The following is a 20,665-nucleotide window of genomic DNA, read 5'->3' as shown; positions in this document are numbered from 1 at the left end:
ACACACGCGCATCATGAAGAAAGAATGGAAATAAAAAGTACGCTTCAGCATAGAAGGGGCCCCCCAAAGCCAAAGAACAATTCGGCCCATGCAAGCAAAAGAAATAAACAACAAAAAATTATCCCGCCGAACGAAAGGAGAGATGTGTCCATACGATCGGTACCGGTGTATTACGGTGCGCGTACACGCAAAAGCCACAACACAACCCGGGGAGGTTGGGTCGGAAAATTAAGCCCCCGAAAGCCAAACATCATCATCATCATCATCATCATCAACATCAACCACTATCACACCAACAATGAAGCCACGGTGTGTGTGTGTGCGTGTGAAACGTCTTCAGGTGCGTCTGTCCGTCGGTCGGTCGGTCGGTCGGTCGGCTAGGGAAACTTTCTCTCCTTTGCCAGCACACACAGCACAGCACCGAGGGAAACGGCGAAAATGTAACCAACCAAAACCGAAACCGTGGAATAAATATGGACGACGTGGATCACGTCACTTGTGGGTATATCATACGATATGGGGTGTTGATTGCCACCGTGGGCAAATTGGCGAACGCGTGCAAGCGAATGGTCATAATTCCGATGCGTTGTTTTTTGTCCTAATCGGTCTTAATTGCAAAATGCTATGCTATACACTACGAAGCATGATTTGCTTAATTTAATTTACATTTAATAATTAATTTAAAAGGTGAAATTCATTTATGGGATGAAAAGTTAAATTTATCTTCTCTCTCAACTATTTTAACAGAAAATAAATCTTAGAAATGTTTGCTTGGGAAGAAAAGGGCTTTTAAAGCTCTTTTTTGTAATTTAATTTTGTGGCTTTTTGTCAATCGAATATTCTCATACCTATTCTCCCTACCTTCCACCGAAAGGGCACAATAATGAACTCGGTGTGTTCGAGAATTGAACCCAGAACGAGCGTGTTCCTATACCTCGTTCACTATCGTTTATGCCATTCGTCATTCTTCCACTGCAGGTGCAAATTTTCATACTGTTCGTGAGCTTTCGTGATTAATGTGTTCCCACATTACAAGACGATAACAAGACATTTATACTTTTGAACCTAACATTTCGAATTTTCGCTCATCAATTGTTGCTCAATTTGCATATTTTCTTTATAGAATTAAACTTTATTTTTATTCGCCTACCATTGCAGACCACTGTGCAGCTCCAATCGGCACACGCTAACCAATACGCACGCACAACAGGAAGCAAAGCAACGAGAAATTAAACGAATGTATGAAACGCAGCAAAGCCAAACGCTCGTAAAAGAAAGAGTAACAAACGCAAAGGAAAATAACCGAAAGTCTCCCGGGAGGCCGAAAACAAAAGCCACACAACACACCATACGTACTTCTTTTTACCATTTCTCTCGTTTAACCAACCTCGATCAAAACCACCCCACCTTACCCTAATAAACGCGGAAAGAAGGCACGACGATGCCGAGGGAAAGATACTCCATAAGCCGTAAGCTGTGCGCGCCGGACTTTTGGGAAGCTGCGCAAAGAATGAATTACAGAACGTAGAAGGGAACAGGACAGTGTCCGGAACGGAGGCGAGTGTGAATGAATCGAGGAAAGGATGATGGCACGTATACCCTTGCAGATGAGCATTCATCTCACCACCCATACACGGGACAGGCAGGCCAGCAGCACCGGAATGTATCTGCGTCCATAAACCGGACTTCGGGCGTGAGACCGGTTCGCGCACTTTGGAGTCACCCGTCGTCGTCGTCGTCGTCATCATCATCATCTTCATTCCTTTTCCAGTAGAAGTAGACATGGAACCCGGATGAATCGGGAGGCGAAGCACACACCAAGCCCCAGATCAAGCGTACACGTGTCACGAATGACGCGGAAAGGTACGCGCATTTTCTGAAGTCCCTTTGGACGAGGGGCGCGTCCAGAGAAGTCACGACGGTGCACGTGGCTCTACTAACAAATTCTAGAGCGCTAAATTTAGAACCCAATTCTGACCTCTCGGATCCTAGTGCACGTTGCACATAAACAACAGGTTTTGTTGATCGGGAAGATGATCACTTTGGAATGCCGACAGCGCGTAGCAACCAATGTTGTCCCACAACCACCTTCTTCCCCTCACAAACCATTACATTCGTCGCCATTTTTTGGTTTCGTTCGTAGCATTGTGTCCACCCAACCAGCGACGCGGCACAAACACACAAACACACTCACATATCGTGTGTTAAATCAACAATCCAAACGACGACGACGACGACGACCGCTCGCGCCCTCGGCCAGACGTCAAAACAGGTGTCACTCGCAAAAATGACGCCAAAACGCACACCCTAAACCACCCCTCTCGTGCGTGGATTATGTTGACCAAGGTACGGGGGGTGTGGTGCACCCCACCCCTCCCGCACACTGCCTCTTTCCCGAACACCCTTTTTACACTCATTTCCTCTCTCACTCGCTCCTCAACAAAGTGATCCTCACCAGCGAGGATGCACGATCATCGCTCACGCTTGCGCACACACTTGATCATGCTCATTCCGGCCAGTCATCGTGAGAGCATCAGACGGCGAGGAGCACGCTCATAAAGCTAATTGATTCCTCCCTTAGCGCTAGTCAGCTCGCCTCGCGTTTCTAATCAAATCCGCAGCCACACACACACCCTTTTCTTCACCCTTTGACGCATGGTCATCAGCAGGGGTAGGTTTTTCCCCCCTTGTTCACCACACATACGCACACCTCACACGATTGCTTTCGCTTGGTGGGTGAGAAAGAGATGATCGCTTGAGCGTGAGAAGGACGATCGAATGGAAACCGCACGACCTTCATGCCATGGGGGAGAGAAAAGCTACACACTACACTAAACAAATCCAGCCACCCTTCTTTCCAACGCATGATCAACGCTATTGGCGGCGCGGAAGATTTTCGTCGACTTGAGAAAACTACGGCTGCAAAGAAAAAAGGTTCCTTGCGTGTGCTTTCAATTAAATCTTTCCCTAACATGTTGCGTGTATTAAGCAAAGTCGCTCCCCGATTCTTTATCGATATCTATTGGACAAAGGCAAAGTATGTAAATGGAATGATTTATTTCTTGTTTCAATTGTACAAATGACAAAAAAGGGAACAAAACCTGACACCCAATAAGAGGTGCCGAAGATGTATATCCCCCCGTGGAAAATCCGTGGAAGATTTATCTACCGAAATAACAGTAAGCGACACATTTGGTGCAGCAAGAAATATGCATTAGCTAATGTGTCGCGCCAGAGCAGACGACACACATCGGGAACCCGTTTATCCGCAAGGCACGCCATAGCCAATTAATTACAGTTGGTTAAGTTCGGCTTTTCCTAACCCGTTTCGGTGGTTCGTTTGGTTATCGTGTGCGTGTGTGGTGCATAATCTTTTCACCCCCCTATCAGTGCAACGAAATGATCTGCTATCTGTACTATTTTCACTCCATTTCTCACCATCACCCAACCAGCGGAGCATTATAATAACAGGTTGATTTACTTGTTTGGTAAATCGCTAGCTTAGTAAAAACTTGTTGTTCTAAATGGAATGAAGAGGATTTATTATCTCCTACCAAATCCAGCTACAAACACGATTCAAACGACACGAAGCGCGATCCAATTACAGTGGGAATTCAAATCGGAATAGGGAACCGGATGCGAAGACATCTGCTTCTTATACCAACACGAGACAAGATTTAGCAGATAACGGCATTTGCTGCGCTATTTCAAGTGAATATCTTTGAGAACTATCGATATTTAATTATAGTGACATATCAACAGATTGTTAAATATCTATTAATCGGATTTTATGCATAATTGCTTTAATAAAAACAAAAAAAAAATCATTATGCTAATTAACTTCAAGAGGTGAATATCTAAAGGTATGACCCCGCCAACAACTGCAACATGGGTGCACTTCCGCCACAACGAAAGACCTAGCACCCAAAACTGTGGGAAAATGCAATCACCCCCTTGTCTTCCACCAAAAACTGTCCCCGATGACAAACATTTGCAGGCCAGTGCTGCTGCAACAACAATATTACACTTTTGTTCACTCACCCCTAAAATGCTGCCAACCCCCCCTTTACATACGGCGCCGGCTCAAGCCACCAAATTTCGACTCCCCTCGATATGGCATGTTTATCTTTGTGTTTTGCATTCCACACATTTCTCCCCGTTTCTTTACCTTCTCTTTCTGGCTCGCCGGCGTATTATGCTCTGTTGTGCTAGCTTTTCTCTGTCTTTCCCATTCGTGCACAAGCACAACTTTGTCACCTGCTCTGTTGTGTGCTGAATCAAAGCCAGTCAAGTCAACCCGTCCGGCAAGGAAAAATCCCCACCCCAATACCCAACATTCCAGGCAGGCAGTATTAATGTATCCATGGTAACCACCCGCAGACTTTCACCGTCTCGTGGCGTGGTTTCAAACATTACGGAAATAGCGTCAAGTGTTCTACTTCCTGACGTTGCGCACACTGTGTCCTTTTTTATTTAGTGCACAAACAAACACAAACGCTTTTTAGCACACTTAGAAAAGGAAATTATCTTCAATACGAAAGTCTTACAACAAAAATAAGAAAAAAAGGCGAAAAACGATCATATTCGTGGGTACTTTTCGTGTCTGAACGGTTCCGGAATGTTATCTATTATAACCCACTTGGGATACCGTGTAGAAATAAGGAAAGATCAAAGGGAAGCGAAACGGTTTCAAATGGACTGGATTGGAATTAATTTCAAACAAAATCTACACACGCACGCAGCCGTGTGTTGAAATGTATTAGGGTGAGATTTTATCAAACTGTAGAGGAATCATTTGCTGAGTGAAACTTAAAATAAAAACTAATATTACACGCATACTATTAGTTAGCAAGTAGTGATGTTTTCCATCTCCTATATTCTACCTTCTTCAGGACTTGAGGACCACTTGAGGACAGCCCTAATAGATTAGCCGTGACTTATTTATTGCCCTTAGCAATCTTAGATCCAGTTCCCTGAAAATCTGAAACCTTCACGAGCGTAATATGAAATCAGGTAAGGGTGAAGACCACCCCAATGTTAAACATTTTTGTAAAGACCGTTTCATCTATTAGAAGTATTTAGATTTTTATATCTCCAGCTGATGACAAGCTGACCTGGTTCAATTAGTTCAAACTTTTCTAGTATTAAATCCATCCTAAAGCTTCCCAAAGTTTTGAGTTTGAAATTTTAACTCAAGTCCATATTATTTTTTCTAACCATTTTGGTTTTAAACAAATTTTCGAGTTAAAATATCTAATGCAACACCTGATTATAAAGCAGGGGGAAAAAACTGCTGAATCATGCGAGCGGACAGTAATGCGTCGGCCAGACTTAACCAGACATGGGGCCCCATCGAATGCGTTAAGCAATAAAAATGTCTTTAAAAGTCGCCCTCTCATCAGTAAAGCACTGATTGAAGAATACAAATTAATACAACCAGAATTGACCATTAGCTTTTGGGGCAGCGACCCTTCGCTTACAATTATACAATATTCGTAGCACATCATCCTAGACGCGACACAAATAATGTCCAAAGCATTAGAGTCGAAGCTACGTCGACTAATGGGTGTTAATTGTTTACCGCCAGCGTGTATTGAAATGTTTCCTTGCGTGAGCTTGTTGTTACCGCCGTTTTCTACCCACCACGGTGTACCAATTCCAGGAAGCAAGTATCTAAATTTCTTCATACTCCTGCAGACAAACTGGCCGGACATGCAATTTCCCCGCAGGTGTACCTAAAACGAGCAAGAGTAAATGAAGGAGCCTGTTTTCTTTCTGCTGGCGACGCGGCTAATCCGGGGTGCTATCATAAAAATGTACCTCGCCCATCGTACCAATCCGTCCGCCGCAAACGCTTCTTCCTCGTTACGATATGTGTGACGTTTCATTGTGGCGCAAAGGAAACCCTCTGATAATGGGTAATGAGGCACACACCAAGTAAGTTGCGTCTACCGTTTGTCCCAGCTCACGCACACATCCACTAAGCACACGGTTACAGTTAGTTCGATGCAGGTGCATCCAAGGAGGCTGCATATTTTTATGCTCAAAGGTGGAAAATGAACATGAGCATGGAAGTGAGCATAGGGTGAGAAGAAAATACGGGGAGAAAAAAAATCCACCACATCTCTACCTGCAATCAATCGATCCACCTAATCGGTGAGTTGTGTTCGGATCTCACTAACACAACCGCAAACGCTTCTGGAAGGCGCCGCGCAGGTATGGTTTTATCTTAGCCAGGTTTATGTTGTTGTTTAAAGAAACTTCTACCGCTAATGCAGCTTTACTCGACGGAAAACATGCACAGCCTCTAATATTTCGTCTAAAAGCGAAACATTTTGAATGAAAATAACACTAGCTTCGTTTTCGATGAGGCGTTCCAGGTGAGCAAACAACCAATAGGTGAGAATGTTACTTGGATCGTGAGACCACAAACACAAACTGTCACACAACCGAAACAACAAAACAATCGTTCCCCTTCGATTAAACCGAAAACACTACATACTTCAATGGAAATTTAACTAAAACTCTTCGCAGCAATGTAATTTTAATGCTGTTTCTACGTATGATTAACATCACAGCCTACAACCTGAATATCTCCGCTGCAAAACACTGGCTACCTGTCTCACCTGGATCTTTCACAATACGTCAGCGCAGGTGTGCGGGAAGGGAACAGGGCGAAGGAAAATAAAACACAAGCTACCTTTGATGTGGCAAAATGTGTAAAATACCTGTTGCGCTTCGTGTTTCCCCAAAAGCCATGACCATTTCACCCAACTACTCACCTTTTTCCGCGAGTTTTCCACCACTAGAGCTAACACGCACGCACCAAAATAACTTCACAGCTCATACGCGTTCACAATAATCTAGCTCACCGCTTTTTTCTCTTCCGGAATGCCGAAAGCACTCGATGCGGATGTGTTCTTGGCAGCACCAACTGTTTACCATCAAGGTGCACAAAACCGCACACCAAAAAGGATACAATCACACACTTAACACAGCGCAAAATCGTCTGGTTTAAGCACAATACGGATGGTAAGCAAATCCTTGCGTGTGATGCGCGCTAGCACTGCTTTGGATTTTCAACCGAGTAACACACAGGAACCCGCTTTTTCACTGTAAATTCATATACCGAAAACACAATATGTCCGTCGACAATGGTTTGGCCACGTCCCGGAATGCTTACGCCGTGTCACAACTCGACAAATGACCACAATCAACTGGACAGTTGTAGTTTTCGCACGCAACAGGTTGAACGATGAGAAAATTTAAGCACGTCTATACCCATGCACAGACGAAACGCTTCTGCCCACTTCCAACAGGTTGCTTCCACTGAGTGCCACCAAAATGGAATTGGAGGGATCAACACCATTGCCGCGTGTGAATGTGCACTTTTTCTATCATCTTGCCCGCGTGAGCTGCGACCTTACAGGCGAAAAAAAGAATGAATTTTGAACCTTAAGTTATAATAATCATAAGCACAAAAGTTATCACAATTAACCGTTTTAAAATGACAAGTATTTTTTACCTTCAATTACCTACCTTACATTTAAAATATAATGTCCATTATTACGGTGAAGGTACTTCCAGTGTGCAACCATCGTTCCCTGTTGACAGTTTCAACCGATCGGAGTAACTCAATTTGAGTGGTTTTGAGTTGTTGACTGTGAGTTCCACTGGAAGTCAGAAATATCGGAGGATTTCAAGGATTCGATCCGTGTCCTTTCAGCTCTTGTTTAACGTGCTGGACAAGTTTAAGAACGCTGCAAACAAGTATTACACCACATCACTCCAAAATAAAACTTACCAAGATCCCTGCTGAGGAACGGTAATCATTTCGGATGAACACAGTATTTCTTTTTGTTGTTTCCAACGCAGCGTACTTTTCTTCCTTACCACTTGATAATTCTGGTGCCAATTATTATTCTTCTTTGATATAACGCAATTAAATTAAAACGGAATGGCACGGATGTTACCAAACCGGTGTGTAACATTCCAGGTAACCTTTCCTTTCTTTCGTCATGAGGTAGTGTGCCACCCGTTAGAGAATGATTTCGTTTTTGAAACTGCGACTTAGCTCTTTGTGCGGCAGTACGATCGAGTTCAGTACGATCATCTCCGAAGGCACACTGACGGCATAACCCAGTATCGTAATGGACGGGTTTAGCCGACCGTCCGTATTGAATAGAGGTGGATTCTCCATTTTGGCAAACGGTTTGTTCGGATCGGGATCACTCGGAGTGCCCTCCACTCGTGCCCACATGCCTATCTGAGAGCCGCGACCCACTAAAAGAGAGGAAAAAATAGAACATTATTAATTGTTCCAACAAATTTACATTCCACTAACGTACCGATACTGTGCAGTACTAATGAATGATCTTTGATGACCGCATTCTCCAGGACGATTGATTCACGTACACGAACCCCCGGCCCAATTACTACTCCCGGACCGATGGACACATTAGGACCGAGCTGAAAAAGTAGGAATAACAAAAGGAAAACGTTAGTAATCGATCTCAACTAAAGCAACAAGGGACTGTTCATATTCACCGTTGCCGTAGGATGTACCGAAGCCGTCGGGTGAATGTGTACATCCGGTATAATATTGCAAACCAGATTTGCATTACCATTCTCCGTCTTCGCACCAACGTTTGCCAAACGATCTGGGTGTGCTTGCTTGTACAGTGCGAGGTAGTGGCGGTTAGCATAGATGGCCGAACCGGCCGTTTTGATCTGCGACCACCAGTTGTTCACTGGCAACGCGTACAGTTTGCCCGTGCCAGCCAACGGTGTAAGAATCTCCTGTTCCCACTGAATGTGTCCGCTATCTTTACCGTTACCATTATTGCACATGCTGTAATCCTGTTGCTTCGAGTGAAACACCGCTCCCATCTTGGAGAAAATGTCCATCGAACACACGTACACGCCGCAGTTAATTAGCGTCGACAGATAGGCCCGCGGTTTCTCCACATAGTGCGTGACTTCCTCGTCTTTACCCAGCACCAAGCAACCGTAGTGTACGGCTTGCTGACGCGTTGCTTCCGTACCCATAATCGAAACGAGCACCTTGTCCTTCTTGCTGCGATGAAAATCGTAGAGCTCCTGCAGGGGGAAATCCGCACAAACGTCTCCATTCAGTACGAAGAACGCACTCGGATTGCCCGAACGAATCTGATCCCGAAAGTGGTACATTCCACCGGCCGTTCCGAGCGCCGTAAATTCCTGCAGATAGCGAATGTTTACGTCGTACAGATTCTGCATATTGCTCACAAACTGTTGCATCTGAGTGGCCGGGTAGAAACCAAGAATCAGAATTTCCTTCAGCTCCTTGATGCGAACGCACGATTCTACGTGGTGCTGTATGATGGGTTTCCCAGCAACCGGAAACAGCGGTTTCGGTGTATCTAGCGAGAGTGGACGAAAACGGGTTCCTGGAAGTAAAATCTGCCGGTTAAAATAGAACACTTTTTTGTACATTTCTCGCCTTAGCATACCCTTTTCGGGACCACCAATGAGGATCACCGCTTTCAACATCTTAAGCCCCAACCTAATAACACAAGAGTAAACTAAAAACAATCGACACGTAGCACTGATAAGCCCAGCTTTTGTGGGATTCGTCACAAGTGCTAGAACAGTACTGCACGGCTACGTTTCGCGTAGTGATTACAGTTTTTCCACTACGGACTTGTCTTGGAACTGAAAATGAAACAATAAAGAAAACACCAACTGTCTGCTTTACTTTACTACCATCACGAGTAAAATTTGTGGATTTGTCGACAAGCGAATTCGTCCTAGAAATACTTTGTTGACGATTGTTTTTCAATTTTTTCTTCAAACTGGTGAATAAACAATTCCACGTCAATTTCGACTCCATCAGCCGGCTTTGGATAGTACTGGGTTCAGTACTTCAAGCTGGGTTGAATAATATTGTAAATAAATATCAGGAAAGTATCGAAAAAAGGGAACAATGGAGTTGGATAGCATTTCAACAAAATACGGACAATATTTTTCATTAGTTTTTGGGTATAAAAATCATCAGTTTGTCAATATTTTATTTAGTACACAATCGTCTTCCTTCATCGACTGATTCCCCCACTACACATGCTGTCAGTTTCAAACTGCCAGCAACGTACCGGAAATTGCTATTTGAATTCTCTTCATCGCATGCTGGTTGAGGTAGATTGTTTCAGATGTGTGCTAAAAACACGTGGGTCCACACGTGGGTAAGTAAACTCCATTTAATTACTCCAAAAATCAATTCATTTTATTTTGTTAACAAAATAATCTGACATCGGAACTGAGCTGTTGATAGCTGGTTTTTCTTCATATTGCAGATGGAAAAAAGTCCTTTCAGGTTTGCACGTTTGTATTGTAAGTTCCTTTCCTTTTGTAATCTGCTGATATAAAACACGTGGACTGTGGATGGGTTAAAAAACAGATCCTGAATTTAAAATGTATATCTGAGATGCGCGTATACAAAGAATAGTTTGCTTTTTTCTCTCTCTCTCCCTCCATCTCCTTCGTTTTCCGGTCCTTATCGTACTACAGTTAGGAATGTAATAGTATTTTGGAAGATAAATTGAATTTGCTACACTTCACGCTTACCGAATAGAAAAAGAAGAGCCAAACGAATGTAAGTTACTGTGAAGGAGTATAGGAACGTACCCAAAATGGAAGTAAAAGTTTTGTGCGCAGTTTACTGTTGTGGCAATTTACATTTGTGTAATAGATTGAAACAACGTGAATCGATGAACCGTTTTGAAATAAAAGCTGAAAACTGGCAACTGAATCCAAAAGAGAAACAGTGGCGGAAGAACACCACGAGGCCGGAACCCTCTCGTCCATAAGGCAGTGTCGTTCTACTTCATTTGACGAGGCCGTTTCGTGAGTTCCTCCAACAAGGAAAGCGGTTGCTTTAACAACAAAACAAAAGCCAAAAAAGAAACAGACGCAATGATTTGAACATGGTTTTTGTTTGACACGATTTTGACACCCACAGATCAACCTCAAATGGTTCCGAAAATTAACGTCTTTAGCGAAGTTGTATGTATCCATTTGCCAGGAATGTTTGCTCCAACGAAAGGAAGCTTTCGCTTCTACTTGGTAATGTGTGCATCTCGAGCTTGCTCGCGAGAGTTCCACCTTCTTTCCTGTTCCGCTTTTGCCTTCAATGTTTTTTGTTTTTCTTTTGCTACACTTTTAGACATTGAACAGATACAAATCGTTTGGTTTGCCGTTTCTTCTTCACCAGTAGTTTTGATATCGTTATATACCTTTTTGTTTTCACTTTACTGTTATGCTTTAATGTTATACGTTTTCTTCTGTGTGTTCTTTCTTTTCCTTATTATTTCCTTACGTACTATGCGAGGGATGGCGACTTTTGCGTGTTTTGTGAGTTTTCACATGCACACACATACACACACATTTGTTTGTGGTTTTTTTACCAACCTTAACACTACTACTTCTATATGTATTATTACGTTTCACAAACCATGCGAGGTTTAGCGTTGATTTTTTAAACCTTCCAACCTTCCTTCCCATTTTGAAGGGACGTTAGATCCGTGTGGAACTAGGATTATCCGTAGCATTAAGTGCTGTTACACTTGCCTACCACACACTTGCTTTGTGCCGTTCTGCTTCCGTTTGCTCTACTCCATTATGCTCCGGTTGATTCCGTTTCGTTTGCTATACTCTGCTGCATTGCCATTTAATATATTATATTAAATTTGGTGCATGCATAACGAGTGTCTACCTAATAAATAATTTACGTTTTCATATTCTGCACTGGCGCTTGTTTTGTCTTTTGCTTACGGGGCGGGCATTCACCTTTCTTAGTAGTTAGAGATTTAGTAGTTTATTTGCTTCTACCCATCTGCAAACGCTTCATGTAGTTCGCATAGCGTGTATTAGCCTTTTGTCTCATTCATCCCGATACCACCGTAACGATAGAGATGGACCAGCTACAAGGGACAATAATTACGACACTCATATAAAATGTGTACTTATAGTAGAAGTTTCTTCGTACAGTCTGTATATATATATAGTATGTATATTATAATGGTAGTTTGTAATCGTGTAATAAATGCGAGGTTATTAGTTTCATTTCACGTCTTACTAAACCTATAACTTAACATTGTCCCATCTCCATGTCTCTATGCCTTTTTCCCAGCAGGGGGCGCTACACGTTACTAGCGGCGTTACTACACTGGGCGCTGCATCCGGGTGAAGGAATATGCGAGGTTTCGTTACTTAAAAAGGTACAATAAAAGATTTTATCTTATGCTTCTAGAAATGTGAGCGTATCTTCTGCCGATACCTTGCGTGTCCACGTCCGTTTCTCCAGACTACACTCTTATGTGATGCATTATGAAAGCATCGTTAAAGGTTCATCACCGTTCTTAGCCTACGGCGAGGGGATACGAATCTACTGCTTCCTATCGTAAGTTCTATAATCAGACACCAAGGTAGTTACATCCAGTTACTGAAACACACGCAATACAATACCATACGGTAGTTGTTGTTTTGTCTAGAGTTTAGCTCCCATACAATATACACACACAAATAGTCACAATATGCATCTCATCGTCGGTTACCACCATATCGGTGTATCGCATCGTTTGTTGTCAGTGGAATGTAGGAGGTTTATAAAACAGCTAAAATCACGCACCTGTTTCATCTAAAATCACGAAAGGAAATCAATCGGTTTGCTCTTGCTTAGCCTGACTCAGCACGAGCCCCTAGGCTCTAAATACGCATCTGCTATCTGCCATCAGTGCCATCAATTTGCTCAAATGTGTTCCCCCTTCAAACCATTTACAGTGCTATACATTCCTGTCTGTGGTCTAATCCTGTTGGGTTTTGTTACAACGATTATCAGAACCAGTACACTGACTAGAACATCCAATGAGGATAGGCCAACCAAACGCTCTTCTGAAGAACCGATGCATTTCAAACAAACTGAACGTTTTGAACGAAAGATCCATCGAGTGTTTACAAGAACTCATGCTTAGCTGAGCACTATTATGAAGGCTTCTGTTTTAGTACATCCCAAACAAAGTGTGATGAAAATCGACAAAAACCAAACGCCGCCACTAATCGATCGTCTGACGCGAAATTAAATTACTGCGGACGATTCCGGAACGATAGGAAGCATAAAATATTCCATCTAAAAAACAAAAATGCTACGCATACTCTTCCTCAACTTCCAACCGAACCGACCAACAGCAATCATTCAGACGATCGATGTTTGCGCGATCTTTTCTCGTGACTCCCAGCACACACAAGCTTTGGGACGCGAGGAACTTTGTTGCGAGAAGCCTTTCAAAGCTGTAATTTATCGTGATTAACATGGAACGAGAGTGTTTGTTCCACGAAAGAAATGTGCGGCTATCGTTTTGCTGCTGTAGCAGGATGCGCTTGCGCTTGATCCTATTTTGCAGCACACAGTGCTAAACGATAGGGACACGCAACACCTGTGTAGCTACTTTCTATCGAAGATTTCTTCCATTTCTGCTCCAAACACCTGTATTCCATTGCTTCGTTTTTTAAATCTTCTCTTACGCACAGCTGAAAGCTATGCAAAACGATGGGCACATTTCTATTCTACTGTTCTCGGCTACGGCGAGAGCAAGCTTCACTGGGTAAACCGAAACGATAACAACGTCCGGTCATGGAAAGGACACACACGCAAGAAAAAAGCGGAGCTAAACCCTGATCTGACACTGATGCGCAGCAGCTAGTGCTGTACCACCCGAACCAACCGTCCGTGTTACATCAAACCGGCCGGATCGAAGTAACGTTGAGGAGCGATTTGCGATTTTTTCCTCTTCTTGCTGCGCAGAAACTCGGACACCTCGTAGTTTTTGCACTCGTTCGCTATCGCCAGCGGTGTGCGCCCGTTCGCATCCTGTTGCTCCGTCTGCAGCCGGCACCAGTCGACTAGAAACTGCACGATCTGCAGATTGTTCGTGTAGCACGCCTTGTGCAGCAATCCCTGCTGGTTGCGTCCGTCACGCACGTTCGGATCGTACTGCAGCTGCAGCACCATAAACTCGAGCAGCCCGTAATGGTCGACGAACATGTGGATGGTGGGCAGTTTGGCGAGCTGCTCAATCTCCGCCAGGTGCAGCTTCAGCAGATCGATGTTGGCGCCCGCCCCGATCAGCAGCTTCATGATGTCCAGGTTGCGCGAGTACATCGCCTGCATCAGCGGTGTCAGTCCGGATGTGTTCCGCTCGTCGATGGTGGCGTACTTCAGGATGAGCATACGAGCGGCCACTATGTTACCATGGCGTGCGGCCACATGCAGCGGTGTATCACCGAACTTGCTCACGGCGTTGATATCCGCGCCCGATTCGATCAGGTATGCTGCGATTTCGTTGCATTCTATCGCAATCGCCACATGCAGCGGAGTACTGTCGTACGGATCCCGATACTGCAAGGCTGGCTTGCACAGCTCCACGATGTACCGCACCAGCTCCAGAGACCGTGTGTATACGGCCTTGATCAGGCACAGCGATTCACCGGCGAGACTACAGCCGTTCCGCAGCAAGAACTTCAGCATACGAACGTTCCGCTGCTCGATCGCAATTGTCAGTGGGTGCGATGCTACACCGGACGATCCCGCAATCGAACGCATCGTTGGAGTGTGTTTGGCGAATGCCTTCATAATGCGCACACTGTTCTCCTGGACGGCCCACTCAAACGCCGAGCGTCCCGTATCATCAGCCGGACCCGGATCGACACCTCGGTCAAGCAAAAACGCAACCATTGCCGTCTGGCGCTTCTGCACGGCAACGTGCAGCACCGTTTTGGAGCAAGCATTGCGGCGATTCAACAGGTTGTCTTCCTCAATCGCGATTCGATGGCTGTCGAACAGATACCGGAGCATGTCCATCCGCCCATAGATAGCGCAAAGGTGCAGCACCGTGTTTTGATGCTGATCGACGGTCGAAAGCTTCGCCTGCCGTGTGTCGAGCAGGAACTTCAACGCATCCAGATTGCCGTACTTGATCGCACGCTTCACCAGTCGATTTTTGTCCGAGTTTACATCAATGTCGTCGCACCACAGCACCGGCAGCAGCTCATTCTCGTGGTACTGGATTGCGTAGTGCAGGGGCAAGCGATCGGTTCCACTTAGCGAGGATAGCGGAACGTGATGCTTGACCAGCAGCTTGGCAATCTCCGTGTGGCCCAGGTTACACGCGCGATGCAACGCCGACGTACCGTCGGCCGTCTGTGAGCAAATGTCAACGCCCAGCTTGATCAGCTTTTTTATCGCCGGCAGATCACCCTTCTGTACGCATTGATCCAGCACTGTCGTACCGTGTCCGTCCTGGCAGTTCCAGCTGATGTCTTTCATCTGCTTTGCGATCTTCTCGATAAACTCCAGATTGATGTACTTGATGATCTTGCCGAGGTTCACCGTCAGTTCGAACCGCTTGACACATTCGAGAAACAAGTCGTACGCGCGGAAGTAGAGCGCCATGAAGAGAATCGTGGCCTGCCGCTCCTGTACCGTCGTCAGTGTGAAATGTGCATCAATGAACAGCGAGTTTGAGCTGCGTACGAGCACGTACTGGAAGAATTGCTTCTTCTCGAACGAGATCGCCTGCAGCTCCTCCGACAGGTAGTCGACCATCTGCTTCAGATTGTTGCGTATCGTGTGGTCGATGATTTCATACTCCGTCGAGGGTGTACCATCGCACAGCACACCCAACCGCATACCACGTATGTCGGCGTAGTCCGGTGTAAGAGCTTGCAGCAGCTTCAAATCTATCGTTTCGACCGACTTGAACAGCCGCTCCTGCTGTTCGACCCAGCTCCACCGCATCTTGTAGTTGTTGATCAGGTTTTCGTTGATCGACAGCAGCTCGTCCGGGTTCGCTTTCTGATTGCTCGGCGGTTGGTACAGCTTAAACTCGTTGCTCTTAAAGATCAACCCGTTCAGAAACACCTTCACCTTGGTGCTGTGCGTCAGCGTCAGCATGTCACACTCAAGCGCATCCTGCCGCAGATAGTCGTGCAGGTTGCGTCCGCTCACATTCGCCGACTGCAACTTCAACACGTACTGATTGTCCTGGAAGACGCCCAGATCGGTCAGAATCTCGCACAGCTCCAGCAAACAGTGCTCTAGTGCGTACTCCACGTGCGGAGCCGCCTCATTGATGAACTGTGTCACTTCGTTGAAGTCACTGCAGGGCAAAAACTGGCCAATAAACTTCAACTTGGCGTCCAGAAACGATTGAAACTCTTCCCGATCCATCCGTTTGTTGCGCTTCACAATCGCATCATTCACCTGCCGATTAGTGGACTTGAAGAACATCGTCAGTACCGCATACTTCTTGTCGAGATTATAGCAATTGTCGTAATAGCTCTGCGACAGCTGCTCGTGCAATACCGCAAACTCGATCGAGCTCAGATTCTGCAGATTAAACTTCTTCAGTATATCGTTCGTGTAGTTCTGATGCAGCAAACTATCGAAAGGTTTCGTTCGCTCGGGCAAAAAGTGATCCACGGCAATGTACCGACCGACGTGCAGCACCTCGACCATCGTCACGAAGTTCTTCGTCACCCGCTCATCCATCTGGTACTGGTAGAGATAGTTCGTGAACAGGTGCAGCAGTTCTTGCATGAGGGGATTCAGCAGCAGCAGCTGCTCATCGTTGCAAATGTCGTACTTGGGGTAGCTTTCGGCCAGAAACGATCCCACGATACGGCGCACCTTCGCCATGTCTATCTCCGTCCCGCAAAGCTGCATCACGGTGTTAAAGTTGGCGCTGATCGATGCCAGCGCAGCTCGCTCCCCACCTTCAGCACCCTTCGTTAGTGACTCGAAGCGCTGTGCCAACGGGCCATACACACACCGGAGCAGATCGCACAGCTTTTCGTCCTGCTGCTGACTGAACGTTTCCTGCAACTCCTCCACGACGCGTATGCAATCCTCCAGCTCGAAATGAAGATCGTCCAGAGTGTGATTTTCGAAGTACATGCGATTCGCGTCGCCCACGTACTGATTGTAGCTCGCCACCTGCCGATGGTTCTTCAGCTGATGCACATTGCCCAGATAGCACTTGTACGCCTCCAGCATCTTCAGATCGTGCACGTAGGCGAAGTAACGCCGCACCGACTTGAGGCTACATTGCACTTCCGCGAACGGCAGTAACCGACCAGTTTCGAGCTTATCCGAACACATCTTGTACAGCGACACGTTGGGTTGATAGAAATCCCGCACATCGACGTCCAGGTTCAGGGGCAGTATCTTATGCACTACACTGTCCAGCTTACGCGCAATAGCCGGCGAAAAGCGAGTGTTCGCAACCGTTTCCGCGATCACCTGCAGCGTGCGTTTGATGGCCAGCACACCCGACACCTGATACTGCGGCAGCTGGATCCGTGCGATCCCATCCAGGTAGCGAAGAATCTTCTTGATCGAGTACAGCTGCATCACATGATCGTACGTTTTGCGCAACCGGCAGAAGGTAACCCGATTGCGGCGTCCCGTCGAACGCGTCAGCTCCACGAACTCGTTCGCCCTCAGCTCGTGGCGCAGCACCTCCAGCTCGGCCTTCGATAGATTGTTCACGTACCGTGCCTGGATCGCGTTCAGCTCGGGGTTTGCCTTTAGGCGTGCCTTCACGTAGTAGATCAGCTTCTTCTTGAGCACACACTTCTTGCGCCACAGCGCATTGATTGCCTTCGTAGATTTGGCCGGTGCGGCGTCCCGTATACAGCATATCAGACACAGCAACAACTCATTCGACCACCTCGACTGGCCACGGTTCTCCACCATCTCGCACTTGATCCGTTCCAGCTCATCGCTCACGGCGGACAGAAACTGCAGCACGGTGCGTTTGTTCAGTATCAGCTTGTACACCTCGTAGTGCGGCGCCTTCTTGAAGATGGCCAGGAACACCGCCAACAGTCGGCAGATCTCGTCCACCGGTACCGAGCCGACCAGTTCGCGCTTCTCCCGCACGAAGAACAGATTGTCGTACACGATCTTGATTGCCAGCAGGAACTTGTCGTCGTAGTCGTTCAGATTGTCCGTCGCACCGTAGTGCTTGGTCAGGTAGCGCGTGTACTCCACGATCAGCTCGATCCGCTGCTCGAGCTCCTTGTCGAACTTGGGCCGGTCGGGCCGGTGTGCCGGTGGATGGTGATAGGCGTAGCTGTAGTTCAGCAGCTGGTACTCGAGAAAGTTCTCCATGCTCTTCGTGAGCGGCACATTTTTCACGTACAGCTCGTGCCACACGCTCGACACGTACCCGATCTGCTGGTGGATGTCGAACGATTTCAGCTCGAGGAAGAGCTGCAGCAACGGCACCGAACCGCGCCGTATCAGCCGGTAAAAGCAACGGTAGTCCGTCAGGTTGCGGAACTCGACGGCGAGCATGAACTTGGTCACGTCGATAAAGTTCAGGTTGATCGCCAGCTCCGAAGCGGTCAGGTTCATGGAGTTGCGCAGATCGCAATCCGCGCCCGATTCCACCAGAAATTGGATAATTTCATTGCGATTCTGCTGGGCAATGATGGACAGATGCAGCGGCGTATTGAGATCTTCCGGTGTTTGGTAGTCCAGCACGAACTCCTTGAACTTCGACTTAACCTTGCTGAAATCGCCCTCCACCACCAGCTTGCAGAATTCTCCGGCATATTTGCTAACATAGTAGCTCGGCTGTGTCATTCTTTCACCACTTTCCACGCTCGCGAACTCGACGCACACGGTCTCGGTATGTATCTTCTTCTCCTTGGGGTAGTTCCTTAGTACCTCTCCCAGCGCAAGTTGCTTGCTGTCTTTCTTTTTTAATTGTCGTAGTTAAAATTTTGTCTTCCTCCTTCTATCACAGGGAAATTGGAACCGTGATGACAGAGTGTTGAAAATCGTAGAACTCTTCTCTGTTGCGGGCACTAGTTCCGCACCGGTACGCCAAAGCGAGTGCTTCCGGTCAGCTGTATCTGGCAGTGGCAACGTACGGTAGCGATGGTAAATGCCCGGTAGCCATTACCCTCGTCGGTGCCTTCGTGAAGGTATAGGATGCCACTCCGCTTGCGGTTTCGTTTGCCGATGTTAATGCTACTGACGCAGTGGTACAGTTGTTTCCGCCTCATTGCTGGAAGGATGCGACCGGTGCGACTAATGCCATACTTGCTTTGCCCCGGCGGAAGTGCTGCCATCGAGTCGTGGTGGAAGTAAGGCTCCGGAACTAGCGTTCGCCAGCATGCCAACTAGCAGATGCCATGCGGCGGCATTCGGTTATTGTGAAGTTCCTACAACCGCCGCCCGTTGGTCGTTCTTGATCTTGAGCGTTCAAAGAGATTGAGTTCGAACTGCTTCGGTAACGTTTCAGCTCCAATTAAAGGTACGACTGGCGGACGAAATCCCGGAAACAAGCCAACGTTCGGCGAAGCAAACACTCTATTTGCACAAAGCGTCACTGCCTGCTGGTGGTAATGGTAACGGCCGCTCGGTTGGGTCTTAACCCCAAAGGCTGCATTTCACGTATGCTGCGCAATAGTGCCCCAGGTCCCGTGTGTTTGTTCAGCGATCGCACTGCGTCGTTCAATAAAAATTAGTCTTGCCCGTCTCGAACCCCCTCTCTTTCGTCCTCTGCGTCGTGTGCGTGCTTCTCTGTCGTGCTCTGCGCCACCGCCGGACGTTAATGTTTAATTTGTGCCCCGCCGATCGATCCTTGATGTGGCGGCCCGGTAGTTGACTGGCGTTATCTAAAATTTGAAAGAAAACATACGTTAAAAAAAATGGTACAAATGACCGCGACCGCACAGTCGAAATGGGGTAGGAGGGAAAAAAGGGAGACATTGGATCGGTACCAATCGGCAAGCACAGAACCATGTTAATAAATAGTGCTAAATCAAACAACTGCACATCGTGCACATGGGTAACGAGCGTGCGTATGATTGGAAGAGAAAAGAGAGCAGAGAAGAAGAAAAAAGAAACACACGCAGAAGAAAAACGCATAAATGGGTTGGTCTGTTTTGGAGCACCTTTAGCTTTCGTGATTCACAGTGAAGCTGGTGCGATAAAACGACCGTCGGAAGGCTGGGGCCGCACACGTACATCGCACCGTCACCGTCACTTGAAGCCACACGGCAAACCTAAAGTGAGACCATTAAAGAAAACCTAATTGGTAAACCGATACAATACGGCAGGGGGGAGAAGACACGGGCAGCAAGGGGACTCGAATCGAACGCAAAGCAAACGATATGCAAACGAAAGACGCAAACTCACGGGGACTTATAAATCATACGGAAATATTAATAGCATAGACAAATAAAAGCGCTCACCACTCAAGAGTGCGCGCGTCCCGCGTGATCGTCTTCGAAAGTGGCCATCGAAGCCCGTCCGATGTTCACCCTTCTTAATATGTAGGTGTATACAGGCCGCTCGCCAAGCACAACCGACTGACGTCTTCGGAACTACTTTACACAACCCGATAATGAGGGGGACCACAGTACAAACTCGTTCTTCCTGAACCTGGTGGTGTTCCACACCAATATATGGGGCCTAAAATTTCCCCTTTCGCCTATACCGAACCAAATCCATCCCTGAATACCGTGGTGGCCGTGGTGGAATGCCCGAGTATCGCCGTACGGAATAATGAACATCCAAGGTCCAGCTGAAAGCATTGACTTTATCCCAGGGCACCCC

At 46.7% G+C, this 20,665-nt stretch overlaps 2 protein-coding genes across 2 annotated transcripts; both read right to left on the bottom strand.

Annotated features, from left to right (window-relative positions):
- Window positions 1–7,898: 7,898 nt before the first annotated feature.
- On the bottom strand, window positions 7,899–9,783 carry LOC128297524 (mannose-1-phosphate guanyltransferase alpha). Its single transcript, XM_053033191.1, has 4 exons — window positions 9,492–9,783; window positions 8,548–9,428; window positions 8,349–8,469; window positions 7,899–8,283 (listed from the first exon to the last, which is right to left on the bottom strand). Exons 1-4 carry the CDS (start codon window positions 9,529–9,531, stop codon window positions 8,039–8,041), a joined length of 1,287 nt encoding a protein of 428 aa, XP_052889151.1. The 5' UTR covers window positions 9,532–9,783; the 3' UTR covers window positions 7,899–8,038.
- A 510-nt stretch (window positions 9,784–10,293) lies between these two features.
- LOC128309954 (uncharacterized) lies at window positions 10,294–18,682 on the bottom strand. Its single transcript, XM_053046471.1, has one exon. It carries the CDS (start codon window positions 18,680–18,682, stop codon window positions 13,766–13,768), a length of 4,917 nt encoding a protein of 1,638 aa, XP_052902431.1. The 3' UTR covers window positions 10,294–13,765.
- Window positions 18,683–20,665: the final 1,983 nt, after the last annotated feature.

The sequence above is a fragment of the Anopheles moucheti genome, chromosome 2, assembly GCF_943734755.1.
Source record: "Anopheles moucheti chromosome 2, idAnoMoucSN_F20_07, whole genome shotgun sequence".
Lineage (NCBI taxonomy): Eukaryota > Metazoa > Arthropoda > Insecta > Diptera > Culicidae > Anopheles > Anopheles moucheti.
The sequence above is the reverse complement of the archived record's forward strand: the minus strand, read 5'-3'. Positions and strand labels throughout refer to the sequence as shown.